At 59.3% G+C, this 14,859-nt stretch overlaps 1 protein-coding gene across 4 annotated transcripts in view; it reads left to right on the forward strand.

Moving 5' to 3' along the window:
• Nucleotides 1-14,859, forward strand: part of SGSM2 (small G protein signaling modulator 2) — a 43,094-nt gene that overhangs the window by 19,290 nt on the left and 8,945 nt on the right. For 2 of the 4 annotated variants that reach the window (XM_015118211.3, XM_015118213.3), the window contains 14 exons: nt 3,274-3,436; nt 3,747-3,908; nt 4,438-4,505; nt 4,604-4,749; nt 5,120-5,254; nt 5,737-5,861; nt 6,270-6,337; nt 6,570-6,730; nt 6,890-7,016; nt 8,947-9,081; nt 12,933-13,086; nt 13,857-13,921; nt 14,014-14,159; nt 14,624-14,752. In XM_015118211.3, the coding sequence (XP_014973697.3) occupies nt 3,274-3,436; nt 3,747-3,908; nt 4,438-4,505; nt 4,604-4,749; nt 5,120-5,254; nt 5,737-5,861; nt 6,270-6,337; nt 6,570-6,730; nt 6,890-7,016; nt 8,947-9,081; nt 12,933-13,086; nt 13,857-13,921; nt 14,014-14,159; nt 14,624-14,752 (1,784 nt within the window). The remainder of the gene's footprint in view (nt 1-3,273; nt 3,437-3,746; nt 3,909-4,437; nt 4,506-4,603; nt 4,750-5,119; nt 5,255-5,736; nt 5,862-6,269; nt 6,338-6,569; nt 6,731-6,889; nt 7,017-8,946; nt 9,082-12,932; nt 13,087-13,856; nt 13,922-14,013; nt 14,160-14,623; nt 14,753-14,859) is intronic. The other 2 variants (XM_015118212.3, XM_077969803.1) reach the window with 1 other exon arrangement.

Genomic DNA, 14,859 nt, shown 5'->3' on the forward strand with positions numbered 1-14,859 from the left:
TTTCCCCAGACACTGCCTGGCACCTTGCCTGGGTTGCACAGAGGGAAATTAGGGACCGTGGGGTAAAGGGGGGACTGAGCGTGATGCCTGGCTTCTCTCAGTTATTCCCTAGTTGTGTTTGCTTAGGAATGCCTCCTCTCACCCGAGAGAACCCCCTGGCTGTGCTCAGAGACTGGCTGGGAAGGTAGGCGAGGCCACCCCGATGGCCACGCCACGATGGGGCGTGCTGGGGACGGCCGCTTCCCAGTCTCCCCAGCCTGGCTCCATTTGCGATCGCCTAGGGAAGGTGGGGACGCAAATGACTCATTATCCCGGCAATTAGTCACACCACTGAGGCCCGTGATCCCTGCAGGACATGTGCCACCTGCTGCTTGTCTGCCCTGTTCAGTGCTGCTCCTCTCCCCACTCTGAATGGGAAGTGCAACCCCAGGAAATGATCACCCCCTTTCCACAGGCACAGACTTGTAGCTGCAGCAGCCCAGGACCAAGAGACTGGGACAAAAGGGTCATTCACTTGTATATCCCAGGGCCACACAAGACCTCCAGGGACCAGGGGGACTGATCATGGAGAGGAGCATGTGGACACTTAAGCCAGATTTCCCCATGTGGGCCGGGTGAGGTGGCTCACACCTGTAATCCCAGCACTTTGGGAAGCCGAGGCGGGTGGATCACCTGAGGTCGGGAATTTGAGACCAGCCAGGCCAACATGGCAAAACCCCGTCTCTACTAAAAATACAAAAATTAGCCGGGCGTGGTGGCGTGTGCCTGTAATCCCAGCTACTGGGGAGGCTGAGGCAGGAAAATCGCTTGAACCTGGGAGGTGGAGGTTGCAGTGAGCTAAGATGGCAACACTGCACTTCAGACTGGGTGACAGAGCGAGACTGTCTTAAAGCAAAACAAGATTTCGCCCGTGCCCCATACACAGGATAGGTGCGCATACATCTGTCAGGATGCACATGCGCGTAAATGTACGGACACACTGTGAAGGAAGGGCTGTGCTTAAAACAAAACCCTCTAAGGCCTGGGCAGTGAAGAGCTCCAGCAGGCGGCCCTCAGGAGGAGGAGGGACCTGCCTGTTTCCCCAGCCCTGGAATGTTCTCGCTGAGCTGGCTGCCCTCCAGATTGGCCCCCGGGGCTCTCTCTCCCTTCTTGACTTCAGTCCAACAGAGAACCAAGCAAAACTCCTTCATAGGCAGGTGGTGGCTGCTGCTAGTCAGTAACTAAAACCAAAGGCGAAAAAACAGGTGAGAAGTCCTATTTTCAGTAATTATTTCCTAACTCCAGGTTTCATGTTCTAACAGTATTAGTCAAAATAAACTTGACAGGGGCCGGGCATGGTGGCTCAGGCTTGTAATCCCAGCACCTTGAGAGGCTGAGACAAGCAGATTGCTTGAGCCCAGGAGTTCAGGACCAGCCTGGGAAACAGGGCAAAATCCTGCCTCTACAAAAAAAAAAAAAAAACGTAAAAAGTTAGCCGGGCATGGTGGTGCGTGCCTGTAGTCCCAGCTACCTGGGAGGCTGAGGTGGGAGAATCACCTGTACCACAGAGGTCGGGGCTGGTATGAGCTGAGATTGCACCATTGCACTCCAGCCTGGGCATCAGAGTGGGTCCCTATCTTAAAAAACAAACAAACCAACAAAAAACTTGATGGCCCTCAATTTCCCCGTTTCTAAGAGGAGCATCTCCACCCACTTGTGGGGCAGCCTTGGATCCTCTCTCCAGCACATCCTCTTCCTCTCCCTGTCGGGGAGAGTCCTGCTAAAACCCAGCTCTTAGAGGCTAGCTGTGGAACTGTGTCTGAACAAACAGGGTGAGGAGTCAGGAACTGACCTAGACCCAGCGCCTCCTGAGAGCCAGACCCGGTGTCGGGAACTTCACATCCTCCGTCTCATGTAACGTCTCACACTAGCCCTAAGAAGTCTTCCCATTTCACAGAGGATAAAACTGAGTCTCATAGCAAGTGATCGTGCCAAGCTCAGACCTCGTTCTGTCTGACTCTGTCTCCAGCACACCACTCACTGTTTTCAGTCTGTGTGAAAAAACCACCTCCTTCTCCCTGCAATGTCCCTGCCCCCAACCAGACACACCTGGACGTGGCGAAAGGGGCTTGGGCCAAGGTTTGAAGTCCTGGGTCCTCGCCCTGGTGGCTCTGCCACTATGTGACTGTGATCGAGTTTCTTCCCCTCTTTGGGCCTTTCCCTCCTCACCTGTAAAACAGTTAACTTGGCCCGGCCGGGCGCGGTGGCTCACGCCCATAATCCCAACACTTTGGGAGGCCAAGGCGGGTGGATCACGAGGTCAGGAGATCGAGACCAGCCTGCCCAACGTGGTGAAACCCCGTCTCTACTAAAAATACAAAAATTAGCCGGGCGTGGTGGCGGGCGCCTGTCGTCCTAGCTACTCGGGAGGCTGAGGTGGGAGAATGGTGTGAACCCGGGAGGTGGAGGTTGCAGTGAGCCGAGATCGCGCCACTGCACTCCATCCTGGACGACAGAGCAGGACTCCGTCTCAAAAAAAAAAAAAAAAAAAAACAGTTAGTTTGGCCCAATCATGTAGAAGCCCCTCTGCGCCACAAATACACACACTCCTATTTTTAGAGCCTGTCTGGGCCCAGGGGAGCTCCCGCCATCTCCCACCAAGCCCTTCTTTTCTTCCTGCAGGGTCTGTCTGTGGAAAGTCCAGACAGAGACTAAGCTTAACCCTAAACCATGAATGGATGGAGGGAAGCCCTCCTAGCATGGGAAAGAGAAATCTCTCTCTCTCAGCTGCCGGGCTCCTCAGTCCAGCGGCCACTGTCGGGTCCGAGCTCTGCAGTGACTTCATCAATATTTTAGCTCCTGCAGAGCCCTGTTTCTTAGCAACCGCATCCTCCGTGCCCTCCAGAAAGGCTCCTGAGTCGGGTGCCCCTCACAGCCCCGTCCTGTGGGTGCCGTGCTCTGCTGTCGGGGTTGGAGCCGCTCACGCCACCCTGAGCGGGAGCTTTGGTCCTCATGACCCCCAGGGGTGAGGCTGCATACGGGAGGCGTGTGCACACCAGGCGAGGGAGAGGGACAGCTTGGCATGTCAAAGCTCTTCGCCCCTGGGCAGGAGCCGAGGGACCGGGAGGGGAATTTTGGAAGGAAGCCAGAGTATCTTCCTGGCCTGCCCTTGGTTCTAATAAGGGTCAGGGCTTGCCCTTACCCCTTGCTTCCCCACAGGTATGGGGAAGAGGAGCTTTTCTCCCCGTTCCCCCGTCCTTCCCAGGCTCAGATGCTGTTTCCTTTGTGGCCTAGGTGCGGTGGAGGCTTGCCTCTTGCATCAGCTGAGACGCCGTGCCGCTGGCTTCCTGCGCAGTGACAAGATGGCAGCCCTGTTCACCAAGGTGGGGAAGACGTGCCCAGTGGCAGGGGAGATTTGCCACAAGGTACAGGAGCTGCAGCAACAAGCAGAGGGCAGGTGAGCCCTGGGCTAGCCCCTTCTTCCCTCCTTTCAGCTCTTCCCACTTGGCAATTGCTACTTCCTAGGACGGCCCATTGGAAAGTTGGCATCCTGGGCCTGTTCCTTGCAGGGCCTCTGGGTGAGGGATCAGCCTGAGGGTGGGGATTGGCTCTTTGTGGGTACAAGGCTCTGTACCCCTCCTTCAACTCCCAACCCCAGTCAGTTCTCTATGTTCCCGTCTTGGGGCACCAAGCCCCACTCCCGATGCCAGCATTCTGGGGTTTACCCCTAGACCACTGTACTCCTGGAGCCCTCCCCGCCTTTGCAGGAAACCCTCAGGGGCCAGCCAGGAGGTGCTGCGGAGACAGGGCTCAGCCAGCGGGAAGGCTCCGGCCCTCAGCCCTCAGGCCTTGAAACACATATGGGTGCGCACGGCGCTCATCGACAGAGTTCTGGACAAGGTTGTGCAGTACCTGGCGGAAAACTGCAGGTGACTCTGCCCCATCCCCTAAGTGGCTGCCCTGTCCCCCAAGTGACTGCCCTGTCCCTAAGTGGCTGCCCTGTCCCCCAAGTGACTGCCCCGTCCCCTAAGTGGCTGCCCCGTCCCCCAAGTGGCTGCCCTGTCCCCCAAGTGGCTGCCCCATCCCCCAAGTGGCTGCCCCGTCCCCCAAGTGGCTACCCTGTCCCACAAGTGGCTGCCCTGTCCCCCAAGTGGCTGCCCTGTTCCCCAAGCAGCCCCTCCTTTGACCCGTCTCCCAACAGTCCCTCAGCCCCAGCCCTCGGGATACTTGCCTGCGTGACAGCCTGTAGGCAGCCCTCCATCTCCCCATCCCCTCCACTGCCCTCAGGGCATTGGCTATGCCAGGCACCTCCCGAAGCCCAGTCCCTGTGGACTCACTGTTTCTTGGTGACTGATCTGAATCTGGTCTTTGTGGGGACGTCCCTACCTGGTGAGCCTGACTGCCCTGGAACGAGTCCTGGGGCCTCGGCAGTCACACTGTCTGTCTGTCTCCTGGCAGCAAGTACTACGAGAAGGAGGCGTTGCTGGCAGACCCCGTGTTCGGCCCGATCCTGGCCTCTCTTCTAGGTGAGCCTGAGAGCACAGGGGCCTGTGCCAGGCCCACGGTGGGTACGGGGCAGGTGCTGAGGGAGCATCGTCTGAGCTGGCTGTCTCTGTCTCCACAGTGGGACCCTGTGCCTTGGAATACACTAAGCTCAAGACAGCTGATCACTACTGGACTGACCCCTCTGCTGATGAGCTGGTCCAGAGGCACCGCATCCGGGGTCCGCCTGCTCGCCAGGACTCCCCTGCAAAGCGCCCAGCCCTGGGGGTAGGTGCCCCTCCCCACCCCTCGGGTTCATCTGGGTCATGCCCGTGGGCCTGTAGGGACGGGAAACCGGCCTCTCTACAGGACAGGCCTTAGAGATGCCCCAAGATGGTGGCCACCTGAGAAGAGCCTTCTCCACACAAATTTATTTTATTAATTTTATTCTGTTAATAAAATTAATAAAGTTTTATTCTGTTAATAAAACTTAACAGAAATGCCAGGAGCCCATGCTGGCCCGGGCTGGAGAGCAGAGGGTGGCTGGGAGTAAACCAGGGGCAGGAAGGACCCTGGGGTCAGCATGGAAGCCTGAGGGTTCTCAAGCCCTGAGGCCAGTTTCCCAAGACCGGAGGCTGAGCCCTGAGCTTCCACACAGATCCGGAAGCGGCACTCCAGCGGCAGCGCGTCGGAGGACAGGCTGGCTGCCTGTGCGCGCGAGTGTGTGGAGTCCCTGCACCAGAACTCACGGACGCGGCTGCTCTATGGCAAGAACCACGTGCTGGTGCAGCCGGTAGGAAAGCTTCATCCTGCCACCCCTCCCCGCAGGTCCCAGAATGAGACGACTGAAAGCCTCTAGCCATGGCCGTTCCTTTCCTGAGGAGCTTGACGAGAGAGAGCGGGGGAGAACGGCCCCAGCTTCCCAGCTCCCTGTCTCACACGCCTCACGCCCAGCCTTGAGTGGGCAGGGGCAGCAATGGCAGCCAGCAGGCGAGGGGAGTCCACAGCGTGGGTACGGCTGGCCTGGAATGGACCTGGCATCCAGGAGGCTGGCAGGAGAGAGCCAGTGGCACCAGGCTGACCAGGGAAAGGACATGCCCAGAGCTGCTGCCTGGGTCCTGTTTTCTCGTGCTTCTGCCCAGCCCCTAGTCCAGGACCCCATGACTAGCCCAGCTTTGCTTCCCCTCCTCCCAGTGGGAGCTCATTTTTCACAGGCCATCCCCGAGAGCCTCTCAGCCCTTCATCGTCTCTGTCTTCCGGTGTCTCCCGCTGTAGAAGGAGGACATGGAGGCGGTCCCTGGCTACCTCTCCCTGCACCAGTCTGCAGACAGCCTGACTCTGAAGTGGACCCCCAACCAGCTCATGAACGGGACTCTGGGGGACTCCGAGCTGGAAAAGAGGTGGGGGCTTTGGGACTCGCTCCCAGGAGCCAGGGCAGGGAGTGGGGTTGACCTCAGGCAGGGGGATGGAGAAACGCTACTTGCTCCAGGAGGCCAACCTCACTCTTTATCTGGATGCCAAGAATAGCATGGAGCGGCTGCCCGGAGTGGTTCCCAAGCTCTCTAGGACGGAGCCAAGCCTGGCCACGAAGAGGTTTGTCTGAGCCAAGCTCTCAGCGGCTGAGACCGACAGCTGTCCGTGTGCTGAGCGGGCAGCACGGATCTCGGGTCATGGCTGGCTGTGTGCACTTCTTGGCTGTGTTCATCCTATCTTCAGGGGAGTTTCATGGGGTGGTAGGACCAGGAGACGGAAGGAAGGAAGGATGGCAGGTCTTTGGACACGGTGACAGCAGTCTGGTTCCTTTCTAGCGTTTACTGGGACTATGCCCTGGTGGTGCCCTTCAGCCAGGTGGTGTGCATCCACTGCCACCAGCAAAGTAAGCCCGCCTTGTCCTCGCTCGGGTGGGAAGGGGGAGGCTGCCTTCTGCCAGCTGCGCTCTGTGCATGGGGCCTGTGAGACTCCTCGTCCTCCCCCTATCCCTGTTAATGGGGCTCCCAGGCCATGCTGTGGCCTAGCCATCTGCCTCCTACCCAGCTTGGGGGCGCTGGCCGGCAGGCTGTGAGAGCCGATGAAAGGGCCTCAGCCCCACTCTCCGCATTCACCCCCAGAGAGCGGCGGCACACTCGTGCTGGTGAGCCAGGATGGCATCCAGAGGCCGCCGCTGCATTTCCCGCAGGGAGGACACCTGCTGTCCTTTCTGTCCTGTCTGGAGAATGGGCTGCTGCCTCGGGGACAGCTGGAGCCTCCGCTGTGGACCCAGCAGGGGAAGGTGACTTGGGTGGGAGGCTTTGGGGAAGGGCTGTGTGGGGGGGGGTTCTCTGCCCGCCTTCCCTCCTTCCCCACGTGGAGTTCTCGGGAGCAGCCTTGTGTGGAATCCTGGATGAGACTCTACCCTAGACAGCCCGACCGCCTACCCCTCCTTCCACAGGGGAAGGTGTTTCCCAAGCTACGGAAACGCAGCAGCATACGCTCTGTGGATATGGAGGAGATGGGCGCGGGGCGGGCCACCGACTATGTGTTCCGGATCATCTACCCCGGCCACAGGCATGAGCACAGTGAGTGTCCCGAGCTTCATCCCTGGGGAGGAGAGGAAGATGCTCGGGGAGGCAGGGAGCGCAGCGTCACCCAGGAGGGCAGCAGGCAGGGCCCACCGACCAGGCCAGGTTAACACCAGAGGCTCATTGCCTAGCCTCTCAGCTGGCCCTTGTACCCACAGATACTGCCTTTGAAAAGGCGTGTCTCTTCTACCTAGCTCCCTCCCCACTTCTCCACCCCAGGACTCTCGGCTCGGCAGACCTAGGCGGCACTACACAAGACTCTTAGTTATCCTTTTAGACCCTGTCCAGGGGTAAAATACGTGGAGAAACTAGAAGTAGAAGGTGGGGAACCCTCAATTGCTCTTCACCTGCTCCCCGACCCCCAGAAGACAGCCCGGGTATGGGACCAGCACTTCTTCTTTTTTTTTTTTTTTTTTTTGAAACAGAGTCTCACTCTGTCGCCCAAGCTGGAGTGCAATGGCGCGATCTCAGCTCACTGCAATCTCTGCCTCACGGGTTCAAGCAATCCTCATACCTCAGCCTTCCGTGTTGCTGGGACTACAGGTGCCACCACCACACCCGGCTAATTTTTGTATTTTTAGTAGAGACGGTGTTTCACCATATTGGCCAGGCTGGTCTCGAACTCCTGACCTTGTGATCCACCCGCCTCAGCCTCCCAAAGTGCTGGGATTACAGGCGTGAGCCACCGCGCCCAGCCCGGCGCTTCTTTTTGGATGGTGAAAATTGTCCACTGACTCCCCTAGAGCCAGAGCCCTCCTCAAACCAACTACTGATGAGCGTTAGCTGAAGTAGCAGGTTGCATCAGAGACAAACTGGGGGCTCCCTGGGGACTTTAGGGACTGGCAGGTAGAAAGGTGGCTTGGCCCGTGTGCGTCCTGCCCCACCCTGGACACACACCCCTGGGCCCAAAGGGGTCCGTCTGTCTTTGTGCATCTACCAACACCAAAGTTCCCTTTCTGGTCAGAGTGCTGCTGCTACCCCTAGGTTTCCGTGGGCCAGACCTGCTTTTCTTACAGATAAGGTTGCGGAGTTTGGCAGCCCAGAGCGTTTATTGCCAACAAGAACACCCGCTCCCTACATTTCCTAACTTGTGCCCAAAGGTTGTCAACAAGTTGTCTCTGTAGTAGGGACCAGACTGCCCAGACCGCACGCTCAGCCGCAGCACAGACAGCTCCCCCAGGCTCAGAGGGCACACAGCATGGGATGTCCCCGCTCCCAGATGTACCTGACAAGGAGACACATCTTTGGCCAGAATGTGTCTCCACACTCGGTGCTTGATCTCAGGCTGTTGCTTGGTTTAGCTTCTCCAGTCTCTGCCTCCCCTCTTCGATCTTTGCCATTTCCCAGTCCTGGTCACTTCACTTCAAGGACCGTCTCCCCAAGGGCAAGCCAGGGCACCAAGAGGCTGAAACTCCACCAGGCGACGCCAGCTCCTTGAGGACAGCTCTGGGGACACCCTTTCCTTTTGCTGGGAGGGAAGAAAGTGGAATTTATAGTCTGAAAAGGGGGATTTGGAGTAATCTTCAGATTTGGTCCAGCCTGAGAGGAGCTAGAGAATGATCAGGACCCATCTGCCAGCCGCCATGCCCAGCCTGTGCGAGGGCCGATGGCCTCCTGGGCTGCCAGCCCGTTCCAAACAGTCCCGGTCGTCTCACATCCCCCCACCTCCGTTCTCTCTCTTCTGTTCTTCCTAGAGAGGCTGCCTCCGAAGAGTGAGGCTCTGCAGCTGCCCCAGCCCCTCACCTCCTTCCACACTGTCCCAGGAAAATCATCCAAAGAGCTTTCTGGTCCCCTCCCTTCCCCTCTTTTGTGCCCTGCAGAATCACGATGACCCCGGCCTCCATTCCACTCCCCTTAAGGAGGGAGTCCGTCCTGCCCAGGGATGAGGGTCCTCATGCCTCTGCCTCTTGCTGTTCTCTTTGAGCAGTCACTATTAACTACCACCACCTAGCGGCCAGCCGCGCGGCCTCGGTGGACGATGATGAGGAAGAGGAGGATAAACTGCACGCAATGCTCTCAATGATCTGCTCGCGGAACCTCACAGCTCCCAATCCGATGAAAGGTTTTTATCCCTCCCTCTCCCTGACCCACCTCATCCCCACCCTCCCTCCCGGGCCCACCTGCCACCCACCACAGGGGCGCGAACGGCAGTGTTGGCATTAGGGGACTTGCACCTAGGGCAGTTCCCTTCCATCGGGGGCAGATCAGGGAGGGCAGAAGGAGGCCAGACAGGCCCTGGCAAGTAAAGGGGCTGGCCCAGGGCAGGCAGCTCCAGGCTGCGAGGAGGGCACTTTGTGCCTGAGAAGGAAGAGGATTTGCTAATAAGAAGGTCTGATGATCTGATTGCCTCCTGGGCACCCTGAGTGGCTCTCTGAGCCCATTCGTGCTCCGGGGGTCAGGCTGGCAAATTCCCAGTCTTTCTGCTGATTGGGAAGACCAGCCTCTGGGCCTGGTGCTTCTGACTCCTGACTTAACAGAAATAGGACGGAGGTACTGGGTCCTTCCTGGGGCAGGGGCAGCAGCTTTGGGTCAGGCAAGGGGTTGAGGGCTGCCAGGGGAAGGGCCCCAGGGCTCAGTTTTCCCCGGAGGCCTGAGGGCCCCAGCAGGCAGGGCCTGGTGCTTTGGCATGCAATCTAGAAATAGCTGCAGCATGGTGTCCAGGAAGGGGCCAGGCTCAGGGCCTGGCAACATGAGCTCCCGCCCCAGATATGCCCCTGGTTCCCTGTACGGTTTTGAGCAGGTTCCTCACTATCCCAGAGCTCCGTCTCTTCGCCTGTGCCAGGGATATAAGACAGCTGTGTTCCTGCCCTCATGAACCTCAGGGTCCATGAATGGAGAGGTCCCCTTTGTTGGAGGTGATAGCGTGGTACCCTCAGCCTCTCAGGGTTCCTCTGCCTACCACCCATCTTTCCTAGCACAGAGCTGGCTTGGTAGAGAGGGAGCCCTACTCTTTCCAGCAAGCAATCAGCCAGGCGACCTATGAGGACTGGGCTGGGTGCTCCAGGAAGGGATGGGTAGGAAGAGGCTGAGGCCAGTTCTCCCAGAGACGAGGGGAGCTTCCCCATCCCCACCCATTCCCAGCTACACAACCAGTTGCTTCTCCCTTTCCCCGCCCCTGCAGAGGATGCCCTCAGAATATGTCACACTCCCTTTAGGCTTCCACAAAGTTCTGCCGGGAAGCCCAGTTCCTTAGCTGGCCACTAAACCAGTAATAGTTCCCGGGCAGGCAGGGCGGCCTGGTCTGTGTTAGAACACACCCAGCACACCCTCCGCACACGCTGCCAGCTGCCCTCCTACTGCCAGGCGCCTGCCCTCATGCCCACCCTCCCTCCCAGCCCTTTCAATGTGAGCCTGTAGGCCAGGCCTAGGTGGGAACATCCCGCTTCTGATGTTTATTGCCTGCACACACCCCTGCCATCTGGTTCCTTGCAAACCTGGACTTGGGGCTGTTGCCTGTTTACAGTGGACTGACTGAGCAGTGTGGGAAGGTTGAGCTCTGAGGGCACCCACAGAGCTACTTCTTCCCCCACGAACTGGTAGTCAGGCTAGAGACTGGAGGGTCCTAGCAGAGCCCTTGACAGACTCGGTGATCGAAAGCCTATCCCTGACTAGTCTCAGGGCTGAGGCCTCCGGGATCAGAGAAACTTCCAGGCCCACTTCCAGGGGTCCAGAGGCCTCAGGGCTCATCTGTGTATCCTCTCAAGAACTCAGGAGTTAGGCCAACCCAGTGTGGAACTTCTGGGCCCCTAATACTTGGGAAAGGAGAGGAGGCGTAAGAGCAGAATCAGCAGGCGGTTGGGGAGAGGGCTGGGGAATGGGGGCCCCCCACCTGCACTCCAGTCCATAATGACAACACTGTTGAGTCCGTTCTGCCAGCTGTTGCTTTTCAGGCCTGCAACATGCTTGACTTGTGCATGTGAATCAGTGGCGGGGTGTCCAGATTTCCTCTCCCTCCCTCTTCCTCTCCCCTTCCTTTTCCTGCTGCCTCCCCACAGAGCAGAGATGCTATTCACTCTAATTCTGCTCCAGGCCACGCACCTTTCACTCGGAGTCTTAGGGGCTGTGGGGTTCGTCACACTGTTTTCATGCTTTACACTTTCCTCATGCTCAGAGGAGAGGGTCAGAGTCAAAGCCGACCCAGCAGACCCCCCCGTCCAGCCTGCGCCCTCACTCAGTCACGCCATAGCCCCAGCTGTCTGCACTGGGCTCGTTCAGAGACACAGTGTTCGAATGTGGCTGGTTCAGCTCCTTCCTGGAGGATTAAGGTGAAGAGCATTGACCCAGGAGACATGCCTTGGCTGGGCCTCCTTTCTGGGCATGAGCTTGGTTCCCTTTGCCCACCCCCGCCCTCGCCCCTGTTGCCCTCCCTGCCTGCCCGCCTGTTGCCTGCTGCCTGCCTGGCTGGGCCTCTTCCCACCCCGGCTCCTCCCGGGACTGTCCTCTTCTCTCCTTCCTGCTGCAGGGGCCTGAGCTGGGCTCCTGCCCTACTGCACCTGTGCCCTCTCCTTCTTCCCAGAGTCTCAGGCATGGCTTGCAACGCCCTCACTCCCAGAGCCGCAGCCCCTCCTCACCACGTGTGCTCCCTTAATTTGCCTCCTGGTGGAGCTGAAGCGCCAGATATCTGCAAACCTCACGGCTGTGGGTCTGGGAAGAGAGCCCCGGCCAAGGCAGGGCAACCACTGAGGGAACTGGAAGGGGCTCAGCTCAGCCCTCCCCACCAAGGCACACCCAGAGCTGGAGTCCAGCTCCCACCAAAGCCAGGCCCACGCCTGCAGCAGGCCACAGTGGGCCCCGGCCCAGGCTGAGTCAGCCAAGCAAACCGCTGCCCGCAGGACCCCCTCAGCACACACGGCTCTCCGTCCCTGTTCTTCCGAACTCTTCTCCACTCTCTCCCTCCCTCCTGGCATCACCCCCAGTGCTTCCACTTCCTCTCTCACTTTGCTTCATCTCTGTGGCTCAATGGACCTGCCAGAGTCCCCCTTAAGCAGTGCCCTGCCCCACTTGGACCCTGGGAGCCCTCAAGGGTCTTGAGTTCTGATTCAGACCACCTGGGCTGGCCAAGCAGGCCCTGTCTGCTGGCAGCATAGCTGTGTCCAAGGAGTCATCTTCTGAGGCTGCAACTGGGCCTGTTCTTCTCTGTCACATTGGATGGTGGGCCTCTGTGCCCCCCACCACCCCCATCCCCGCCTCTGTGCCCAGCCACCACCCCCACTCCCTCAGTGGCCTCGTAGCCGTGGGACCTGTGGCTTCCATCCAACTCGCTGGTGTTTTCGGGAGGCCACCATGCTAAGAGCTCTCAGGCTAGGCAGGGATGGAGTAGAATTCAGAAAGGGCCCATGGGAGCTGGCAGCAGGGGTGCCTGGCCTGGGCACGGGGCACTGCTCATCCGTAGCCACTGGCCACCAGATCTAGACTCCCCTAGAAGAGTCAGGCCTACGGGCAGGTGACTCAGATTCCTCAGGGGCTTTGAACAGTGGGGACTCCCTGGACACCTTGAGCATCTCAGAGTTTGCCAAGAGGAGCAAGCTGAATCCTTGCAGGCTGGTGGCACTTCGGGGAGCTCAGGTCTTGGTTCCTTCTCTCTCTTTCCCTTCCCTCTGGAAAAGCAAGGGCTTGCTGGCCGCAGGATAGAGCTATAGGCACAGTCACCCAAGACTCAGTCCAAGTGTTTTACCACACGCAGAACGACCCCCGGCTGCCCCTCTCCGGGCTTGCTGGAGGCTCGGACGTGTCAGGCGCCCTCTCTCCTTACCGTTTCCATCTCTGGGCTCCGGACCAGGCAGTCCCCCCTCTGTGCTTTTCCACCCGTGGGTGACTTGATTCTGCAGCTCTGGGCACAGAGGTGGGCCTGCTGCAGGGTGCTGGGAGAGAAGGTTTCTCGGGCTCTGACCGTGCCATCCTTCCTGCCCTCAGATGCTGGTGACATGATTGAGATGCAGGGCTTTGGGCCCAGCCTGCCAGCCTGGCACCTGGAGCCCCTGTGCAGTCAGGGCTCCTCCTGCCTCTCCTGCTCCTCCAGCAGCTCCCCACATGCAACCCCCAGCCACTGTAGCTGCATCCCCGACCGGTGAGTGGGCAGCGCTCGGCTCCAGCTTCCCGTTAGCATGTCCGGCCACGTGTGTGTCCATCTTTCCTTAAAGGCCGTGTCACTTGCACGACAGGGTGGCCTCTAGAGTGGGACAGACCTGGGTTCAAATTTCACTTTTGCTACCCACGTGACTTGCAAGTTACGGAATTACCGTGAGCCTCTATGTGTCTGAACCTCAGTTTCCTCATCTGTAAAATGGGGTGATGCTACTTGCTGCTTACGGTACTTGTGAGGACAGAAGGAGAAAACCCCAGCGAATGTCCAGAGTTGTGCCCGGCACATCATCGGCTCAGTCCCCATGAGCTCCCCTTCCCGATGTGCACACAGACCCTGCTGACAGGCCGTCCACCTGCGGACACTCAGCAGCCACCTGCCGTGTGCCAGGGCAGTGAGTGAATGGCTTTTATGGGAGGTGTTCTCTTTTACCTTTACTTCGTTTTTGTTTATTAATCTTGACCCTCCGGTGCCTGTCTCCATTTTTCACATGAGGAAACGAAGATTCACACAGGTGAAGTTCATTGACCAAGATCCCCAGGTGGTTGGGGGCCAGGCGGGGGCCCCACCGCAGCTCTATCCGGGGTGGCAGGCAGGGACAGGGCGCCCATTGACGGCTGCTGGGCTGTGGCTCCTCCTCCTTGCACCCTCCCCAGTGCCCTACCTGCCCCCCAGGACAGAACCTCCTCCCTTCTCTCTCTCCTCCCACCAGAGGGGCCGCAGCCCCTCCCCGCTAAGCCGGGTTGTTCCCACAGGTTGCCGCTCAGGCTACTGTGTGAGAGCATGAAGAGGCAGATCGTGTCCCGGGCCTTCTACGGCTGTGAGTGTGGGGCGTGCCAGGCTGTGGTGGGCTGGGGGCGGGTGGCCCTGGGTCGGTCCCAGCCCCCCGCTGCCCACTGCTGCCCACTGCAGGGCTGGCACACTGCCGCCACCTGTCCACGGTGCGGACCCATCTGTCAGCGCTGGTGCACCATAGCATTATTCCACCTGACCGGCCCCCGGGGGCCTCCGCAGGCCTCACCAAGGACACGTGGAGCAAGTATCAGAAGGACAAAAAGGTGCCAACCCTGGGGTTCCAGAGCCACAGGTCGAGGGGCTGGGGCGGGCAGGAGTGAGGGCTTCAGGGTAAAATGTGGCAGTGGGCGCGGTTGACAGGCCAGGGCCGTTGCCACGGAGTGACCGGGGTCCTGGCAGAATCTCTTGCATCTGGGCATGGGGCTGACACGGGAAGGGGGCTAGACTGGGAAGCTGTCCTGCGTCCACATCGCCCTGTGATCCTGGATAAAGCTCGGCCTCTCTCCGGGTGCCACGTCCTGCCCCATAAGGAAGGAGAGCAGAACGAGATCTCATCCCGCTGTGAGCCGGGGCACGGGAGGATGTGGCCACCCCAAAGCAGGCTTTGCCTGAGCTTCAGCAGTCGCTAGAGGCCCCGGCCCAGCCCATTCTCTGTGGGATGGGGCTCCCCGAGCTGGGCCACAGTGACTGTGGAGGCCGCACGGTCTTGACTCCCCGGGTCCCTCAGAACTACAAAGAGCTGGAGCTGCTGCGGCAAGTTTACTACGGAGGCATAGAGCACGAGATCCGCAAGGACGTCTGGCCCTTTCTGCTCGGCCACTACACGTTCGGCATGAGCAAGAAGGAGATGGAGCAGGTAAAAGGAGCCTGTTCCCATGGGGCTGGTGAGATGGGGAGCTGGGCCAGGGGACGCCAGGGAAGGGACCTTGGAAGCCTCAGCCCCTTCCCAGCCAGAAAGAAGCA

This window comes from Macaca mulatta, chromosome 16, assembly GCF_049350105.2.
Source record: "Macaca mulatta isolate MMU2019108-1 chromosome 16, T2T-MMU8v2.0, whole genome shotgun sequence".
NCBI classification, from domain to species: Eukaryota; Metazoa; Chordata; class Mammalia; order Primates; family Cercopithecidae; genus Macaca; species Macaca mulatta.